Here is a 9,231-nt window from a genome sequence, read left to right as displayed (position 1 = left end):
GCCTGTCCCTTCTGAAGAGTTTATAGCCATCCATTGCAGCACTCCAGTCATGAGAGTCACCCCACCATGTTTCTGTTTTCCTTGTTTTCCTTGTTCAAAAGTAAAGCAGAAAAATACATCTGTGCAATAAGCAGCCACAAGTCTAGTATTCTTTGCATTCTTAGCACATGGTGCAGATGTTAGCTGCAGGTGTCACATGCCTTAAGGAATCAAGAAAAGAGAAACGGCTTGAAAGTGTATGGAAATAGCTCCCAAGGGCAGACCTTGGAGTTGGTATTGCACCTCCGCTAAACCACATAATCCTCTAACAGTGTTTCCTCCATGTTCCATTGCTTTCAGATCCACATTACTGGTGTGAAGAGGATGTAACATAATCACTAAGGCAGCAGCCACTTGTGCTTTACACATCTGTAACATCACAGCATGATTTCACTAAACCCTTCAGTACATTAATCCAAAATTAATTTTAAAATTGCAAATAACCGGCAGCTTTCTGAAATCTGATTTATTACCATCAGCTAGCTGATTAAATTTACCCTAGGGTACTAGGAACCACACAACTAACCAAAGTTGAGTCACTGGCAACATCTCTGGTAACTCACTGAGAACTCAGGTTGAAGAGCACATGAAAAGGTCAAACATTATATGCTTTAAAATAGAAAAGAATGTAGGTAATTATAGACCAAATATGCTCACATATACTGTAAAGATGCCAGAATAAGTATTTAGCCAACACTACTGTAAGAATTTATGAAGATGGTATAATGGTAAGAACCACCATGCATACCTCAGAAACTCTTCCTTCACAGTGCTAACCATTTACAGTAAAGGAAGAATAGCTGGACATGACTTGATATAACTTCACATTCTTAAGATGCCTGATTATTTTCCCTAGTTAGAGACCATAGAGTTACCATCTAGAAATTACTATAAAGCAGGATATGCATGTAATTGAAAAAATGATCCTCAAATAGTAATCAATAGCATTCTGTCTAATAGTTTTAAATACAATCTGTGAAGAAAAGCTGAAAAAGACTAAGTTCACTTCATCAGTTTTCAGAAAGTGTAAACCAAATCTTTCAATATAATGCAAGCGTAAAGAGGGATGGTTTAAATTGTTTTCTGCATCCAGGAGAGAACAGGTAGTATTTGACATGATTTGCAACATAGAAGATTTAGAATAAATAATGAGAAAATTTTTTTCAACTATTAATATAATCAAGCACTGTAACAGACAGTAATCGCTGGCAGTTTTAAAGAAGTATTTGTCTAAATGTCTGTCAAGAATGGTCTGTACAGATTTGATTCTGACTCAGGAGTAAGAGACTAGCGTTTTTGGTGTCTTGAAGAACGGCCTTTGCATGTTTTTCTGCAGTTAGCTGTATAATAACAAGAACACTATTGACCAAATTCTTAAACTGTTTATCATTTCAGACTTACGCAAAGCATGACTTATCAGTGGTCTTTCATTGTGTTTTATCTTTCGTAGCTATTCAGGCTATAATCGCTTCACTATTTAGTTGGCTAGGACAACCAGTAAACTGGGGGGAGGATTAATGGAAAGAGAAATGAACCCAACTTTCAACTTCATAATGCAGAAATTGTACTAGACATTGCTATTTCTTCTCTGGCTTCTTTAAAATGCAGTATGTCTATGAATAAGTTGTATATGCATTCTATCTGCTAATTTTTTTGATGTATTATTCATACACAACTTCTGTATTTATATCCCAGTGAGCAAGAGAAATATGGTGTACATGGCTCATCACAGAAATACATTCACATTTATCAACTTATTTTCAACTCATGTCTTTTCAATTTGTTACTTTTTGATGCAACATACTCTGTATCTATCTCATCTGGCTATTAAATGTCGATTTCATTGAAAGATTTAATACTGTGATTTAAATGGAAGCACAGCAGCTCACGTGGAATCATAAGGCATATAAAAAATCCTATACTTTTCTTTGGATGTATAAAGTGCCACAAAATGTTTTTCTTTGGGTTCACTTACTATTTTCTCAAATTAAGAAATTAAGGTTAAAAATTAGTAATTTTTATTTCCCAATTTCTTAAAACAAATAGCAGGAGCGTACTAATACAGTTGAGTGGGAAGTTGACTGCATAAGATAACTTTCTTCATATTTAACTTACCTAAAACTAAACAAATACAGTTTTCCTAAACATAAGGACCATTTGGAAATAAGAGAACAGATAGATACGTATAAGCTACTACATATGTTGTGCTTATCCACTCTGTCCTTAAACTATCAAGGTAGTATAAAATCAACACTAGGTGCAAGGTATAAATCATGACACCAGTGTTTAAAACTCAAGATCCATTAATCTTTCAACATCTTGCTGATGTGGGCCTAGCTGATACAAAACAGCAGCAGGAGGTGAAGGATGCAAGGACAGTGCGTTGTGGATAAGGTAATAATAAGGAAATAGTTACACAGTAGATGTACCTAATAACGAGGTATGGGTTGAGAAATTTGAGACAGGGAACATAACTGTAGTATGCAAATTCCGCATTTCAATTCAATTCTGAATTTCTGTTTTCAAGGCACCTCTTCTGGATGCGTGTACACACCTGAGCGCTGACTGCGTACCTGAGACTGGGATACTCCACAAGTTGGTAGCTGCTTTCACATGGCAACGAGGTCAGACAAACCACATAAGAAACAGGTGTGTTTATGAATGCATGCTGATGCATTGAAAGCAGCAGAGTTCAAGTTTGCTTGAAAGCATTTCTCACAATTTCTATTATTTCATACTCAAAGGCTGGAAAAGGATTTCTTAAATTCAAAATGCAAAATTGCACTCCTATTAAGTTGGTGGCATTGTACAAGACAAAACAGGGGCCTCAGTACCATTGGTTTTGGAAGAGAATCTAAATTAGCAGCCTTGCACTGTAAGAAATGACGCACTGTGTTTGGATAAGCAGCTCAAGACTGCAGTTCACCTTATGCCATCTGGGTTTCAGCCCACTGCTAATTCTATAACAGTTTCCAGAGGTACTTACACTCCTCACTCTCCACCCCTGCATAGTTGCCAACTTCTTTGAAGCTGATGTTTCCCAAATGCAGTATTCCTGCCACTATCTGCAGCACCAATGCCTGTTCCTCTGCAAAGATCCCAATCACACTCATTGCATGCTGGGAAGAAAAAAAAAAAATTGAATCAGTTGAAGAATCTGTTCAATGACTCTTGTCATAGAAGTCCTTTTAAAATTTTGATGTTAAAAATTTGAGTTTTTCAAAACAGTTCAAATACCTAAGGTAACCAAATTTCATTACAGCCTGCCCTGAAGTTTTAAAAGGTACCAGATGTCCTACCTCAGCATTTTTGTATTTTTTTGAAATACAGAAGCATCTACAGCATTTAGAAGATGTGTTAGCAAAATAAATTCTGGAAAAATTACAGTTACTAAAAAACAAGCACCGGCTTTTAAGTGTCACACTAAAAATAAATAGTTTCATTGCAAAATGGGAAACAATGAACTTAAGAGACAGTGATTTTATTCCTTCTACACAGACAGTTTATCCATTAAGACTAAGAACTGTGAAGCTGGATTGAATGACTCTAAAAAGCAGCACAGTCTGTCTGGCTCAGGCTGTGAATTTCAGCCACTTACTAGAAAACAATCCATAACAACATTGGGTTTTGGAGTCTAGAGTACATGGTAACTTATAGAATGTCTTCACAACTGACTGTTTTGCTAAAATACCAAATTAGCTAGAATACAACAGTAACAATTTTTTTTAGGCCTTTAAATGTGCTACATATATAAATAAGAAGATGTGTTAATATGCTTATTTTAAACAGTAAATTTCCAATAACAGGCGACTAGCAAGTTGACATGACTTGCATAAAGGTCACATAATGAATTGGCAACAGCACTGGATAAAGATCCCTAATCTGTGCTTTTTAAGTCCCTTTTCTCCAGCCTTTCAGTTACACTGTTTTAAATGGGCATGGAAGATCAGTCACCACTAAGAATTCGGCTAAAACAGGGCACTCTTTTATATTTTCTTCTAATGGAAGTTCCTCATTGTGTTTGCATTTTCACATTTTTCATACTGCAGATTATCTGCACTCAATTAAATTTCATTAAATTTGCACCCTTCTGAAAAAGAACAAACAGAAAACAACACACCTTTCTATAAAAAGTATCTATCTTCTCAGGTTTGTTAGGTTGCAACATAGTACCTCTTCAGGGTAACATACCTCCTACTCAGGGTAAAATAGAATTAAAATAAGCAACATCTACATTAATTCTCATTCCCAGGTTAATACATCAATGTCTTTGCTACAAATGGACAGTGAAATGAATATACATCTACCACTATGCAAATCACAGAGTAACAAACTCACCAGTGTTTCTTGGAAATCCGATTTGTCATTGATGTCATCGACTTTGTAGGACCCAGAGAGACTCAGATAGTAATAGTAGTCCATACTGGTAATGCCAAGACTGCTTTTTTGTTCTGAGGAGGCCCCTTCAATTAGCTGCAGAATAAAAATCCCCAAATAAGATATCATACAACTATCCTCACCAGAGATGAGGCAGGTCAGAAACAGGTGACTGAGCCTGAAATTACTGGGAGAGACACGGCTAGTGCTGTGCCAGGTATGTATCCTTCCTATGTTTTGTTAATTGTTTAACTCAAAAGACCAGATTCTCATTCCCATTCCCATGAATGGTTTAGTTCTAACTGTGACTGATTTGAATGCCTTCCATTACCTTTACCTCATAAAGATAAGGCAAAGCGGGTTTTCCAATCTGCAATGTATTATCTAAATCCGCAGGAGCAACATGTTTTCCATGCCTACTGAAAGGTAGGCTGAGTTGAAAGAACATACTAAGAAAGCATTATTTGTGACTCTAATTGTGAGGCCAAGTATCCTTTATGCGCATTATGGCATATGTTAAGCAAGTTTTGAACTGCTCCAATACTATGTTCATTTGAAGTATGGCTCAAGTCACACCTCTTTGCATCATTTAGGCCAACAGGGCCAAGAATAAATAACCAAGTAGTTAAAAAAGGTTCCTGTACTCTCTGTGATGCCAGAGGAGAGGCTCCTCAGACCTATGTAAAGTCTACACAGTTGTGCACAGACATGGTTGCAATGGGAAGGAATGAACAAACTAACCTCAAGAGAATAGTCAAAACCAAGAAGAATAGTCTTTTAACTCCTGTGTCAAAAAGCCTCTCCAAGCCACAGAGCAAAATCAGCAGGACAGTGCAAATTGGTCATACACCTCGGAAGAGGAGAACGCACAGCTCCTGGAGCAACTCCAGCTCCGACTCAGCTTTCCATCCTGGCAATGACACTTCAACTTTATGTGAAGCTGCTTACAGTCACTTACAATGCACTGTCTTTACTCTAGTTTTGTAAAGCTTGATCAACAGCACTTCAGCAGATAAGGAACTCGCATGTCAAGGACCAGTGAAGGCCAGGAAAGCCTTTTGAAACAAAAAAGTGGGGATGCTTGGAGGGTTCAACAAATAGATATTATCCTAAACGTCCTAGAAAACTTAACTGTGCTATGGAATTCCAGAGCAGAAGGTATAATTATGTAGGCCAGTTTAAAAAGAAATCTGTTGGAAAGTTCTCATTTTCTATTATATTCTACTGGACTTTTCCATATGGGAGTTCACAGTGAATTTCCAAGCAAGGCCTTTGAAATATTGAAGTACTTTTTGTTCTGGAGCTGAAATGCAGTTAGGTAGGTCTATGTTAGATGGTGTCTTAACATGCTATCAAGCTTGTTAAGCTATCAATGATACCCAGATTACCTTCTTGAGTATGCATTCAGTAATCTCACTGTGTTGAGAACAACTTTTCAATCAAAAGGAAAAACTGTTCCTAGTTATTTTAAGTAACTCGGAAAGGACCTATACACTTCTGACCTGGTAAAAAATGTGAAAACTCCTCTCTCCAGGATTCCTCATTACAACTCGAGATTTTTCCAGTAGGAAGTTAGAGATTTTCCCTCCATCTGGTTCTCCACCTGGGCTAAACTGGATTTCAAAGTATTTCCCCTGCAATAAATAATTAAAGCTGTTGAATGATTAGTAAATACAAATCTGAAATCATGCGCTTGTAGCATATCTCAAGGAAGGTTACTAGGATATTTAATCTTTATGGATGCAGTGACACAGCTGCCTCAAGGTATAACCCAAGCTTAGATTCTTGAACTATCACATATCTTTCTTTCTTTCTGCATTTACACAGTGCTGGACTTGGGATAATACATCATGTATTAATGCAAACGTAGAGAGAAAGTCAGTGGCTTCTTCTTGCTGCTGAGACTCTTGCTTAGTATAAAGAAAACCATAAGGCTCACCTATACAGGAAATAAAATTAACAGACATATGACCAACGACAAACAGTGTTCTGCCTGGAAGCAAGGTAAAGCAATTATCTTTTTCTTGCAGGGAAACATTAATTGCATTAACACTCATGCTGGGTGAGGAACAAATCTCAAATCTGTAAAGCCTATGTGTAACTTTTAAAAACAGAACCTACAGTATGTTATCTAGTGAACAGTCATTTCACAGTATTATCTTCAGTATTTTATAGTGACAGACTGAAAATAATTCCTGCCTACTTTCTATACATATTATTAAAGGCATTTCCCATCAAACAACTCTAAGGATGGTTTCATCTATTTTTAAAAAAGTTTTCTTTTTTTTTTTTTTTTAACATATATTACTGCGTATATTTTACTGATCTGGAAAACTGGCCAGTTTGTCGCTAATAAGTTATTTGCTTGCAGACTGAACATTTTATAAATAAACCGTGACCAGTACATATTGTAAGAGAAACAAATGTGCAACCTATGCAGAATGGAATAGAGGCCTCTCAACATATACTTCATGTTTTAAAATACAGTTTATATTTTATTTAGATTTACCTCATTTGTAGCCAATTTATATTATACTCCTGAATACTGTCTCTGTAATAGCACAGAATTTGGAAGAATAGAGTAATCTCTAAGGTAGAGGGACTTACAAATCTGCTGGAGTTGTTGTTCCGTACAGTTTTTGCATTCCCAAAGGCCTCCAGTAAAGGGTTGGACTGTAGAATAATATCTTTAACATGCTAAAATTTTTTCATCTATTTTTAAAAAAGTTTTTTTTTTTTTTTTTTTTTAACATATATTACTGCGTATATTTTACTGATCTGGAAAACTGGCCAGTTTGTTGCTAATAAGTTATTTGCTTGCAGACTGAACATTTTATAAATAAACCGTGACCAGTACATATTGTAAGAGAAACAAATGTGCAACCTATGCAGAATGGAATAGAGGCCTCTCAACATATACTTCATGTTTTAAAATACAGTTTATATTTTATTTAGAACTACCTCATTTGTAGCCAATTTATATTATACTCCTGAATACTGTCTCTGTAATAGCACAGAATTTGGAAGAATAGAGTAATCTCTAAGGTAGAGGGACTTACAAATCTGCTGGAGTTGTTGTTCCGTACAGTTTTTGCATTCCCAAAGGCCTCCAGTAAAGGGTTGGACTGTAGAATAATATCTTTAACATGCTAAAATTTTAGGAAACAAGAGAAACAGAGATTCAGAAATAGACATTTTTAAAGTTCTTACAGATTTTCTAGAAAACCATGACATCTAAATTATATATTAAAAAACCAAGAAAGCCTGCATCTGTAAGAAATCCTCTTGATCAGATAAGGAATAGAATCTAACAATCTTTTTTTTCAGAGCTTCTAGTTCCTATTTTTTGAAGAAAATCCTACAAAATAGAACAAAATGCCTGAGGCTAAACACTGGTCCTTCTGTTCACTGTTCTGCCAAGCAACACAGCCAAAAACCCCCCCCCAGCCAATAAATTGATCTGGTTTTTCCATCATCTTGATTTTAAACGATTTCCTTCTTACACATGAGCATTTAAAACTTTTTTGAGGTTTGGAACCACAACCAACGAAGTCAGAGCAGCATAAAATTTAGGAATCTGTGAGTGCTTCAGCAACCTGTTTCGGGATCAATGGTGCTGCTATCTAGCTGTCTTAGAAAGCAATAAAGTATATTACTATTGTCTCTTTATCTGATCCTGGAAGTTGGAAGTATGGACAAGATATTAGCTTTGGAACAAGCCCAATGCACGCTGGGTTGTGAAGAGAAGATTGAATTTTATTTCAAAAGAAATGCTCAAGGCAACTTAACAATTTCATCAACTGTTACTCTGTAATCACTAAGAATATTTTTTAATTTTGTACAAAAAGCTGGAATCTTTTAAATAAAACAAAATATTTACTTATAAAATATTATTATATTTATTCCAAAAATAACACAGTGCATACTTTCTCTGGATCATTCTCTTGGTTACTGAATTATTCTCTGCAATGTTCCCAGTATCCCTGTTGCACAAAACTAAGCAGAAAGAACATACTCATCATCAGAGACTGCAATAAAGCAAAAAATAACAGTAAGCACTCAAAAAGAGTGGACTAGTAAAAGCAGCTACTACCTACCTACCGCTGCCTGTCAGTCAATGAATGACATTGTAACGTCATTAAGGGAATTTTTATGGCTAATTCACTCAATTAACTTTAGTTAATAGGTTTTGATAGCTAGAGCTGACATTGATAGTATAGTTATTAACAAAAGCAACTATTTGTTGTTTCAGTTAGCTTTCAGATACTCTAATTTTGACTAGATAACCTCATACAACAAGATGATGTTCCTGCTGTTGGCTCTCTGATGTACGCATACAAATCAGAGATTTACTGGAAGTAATAAAAACCCGAAAAGCCAGTTCAGTTTTCAATAGAATGCCAACAAGGAGGAAAAAACCCACACATCTACTAAAAGGAGATTGATTGTTGTTCTTAATCTGGTTAAGAACAATAATTAAAGTACCTTTTAGCCCTTAACTATAAAAAAAAAAAAAAAAAAAGCTTGTAGACATAATTCAGCATGAGAGCTACAAAACTTTTAGCAGAGATGATTCTGGGTCAGTGGATTTCCCTCATATGGCTCCCATCACACAGGCAGCTGTCCTGGTTTTGGCTGGGATAGAGTTAATTTTCTTTCTAGTAGCTGGTACAGTGCTGTGTTTTGGATTTAGGATGAGAACAATGTTGATAACACACTGATGTGTTAGTTGTTGCTAGGCAGTGCTTACACTAGTCAAGGACTTTTCAGCTTCTCATGCCCAGCCGACTGAGAGGGCTGGAGGTGCACAAGAAG

At 36.0% G+C, this 9,231-nt stretch overlaps 1 protein-coding gene across 1 annotated transcript in view; it reads right to left on the bottom strand.

The window, feature by feature from the left end:
• MYO1E (myosin IE) overlaps window positions 1-9,231 on the bottom strand; it is an 80,547-nt gene that overhangs the window by 41,248 nt on the left and 30,068 nt on the right. The window contains 4 exon segments of the mRNA XM_009280442.2: window positions 3,026-3,158; window positions 4,378-4,512; window positions 5,919-6,050; window positions 7,024-7,194. Of these exon segments, the coding sequence (XP_009278717.1) occupies window positions 3,026-3,158; window positions 4,378-4,512; window positions 5,919-6,050; window positions 7,024-7,194 (571 nt within the window).

Source organism: Aptenodytes forsteri, unplaced genomic scaffold (genome assembly GCF_000699145.1).
Source record: "Aptenodytes forsteri isolate BGI_AS27 unplaced genomic scaffold, ASM69914v1 Scaffold83, whole genome shotgun sequence".
In the NCBI taxonomy this organism is placed as follows: Eukaryota; Metazoa; Chordata; class Aves; order Sphenisciformes; family Spheniscidae; genus Aptenodytes; species Aptenodytes forsteri.
The sequence above is the reverse complement of the archived record's forward strand: the minus strand, read 5'-3'. Positions and strand labels throughout refer to the sequence as shown.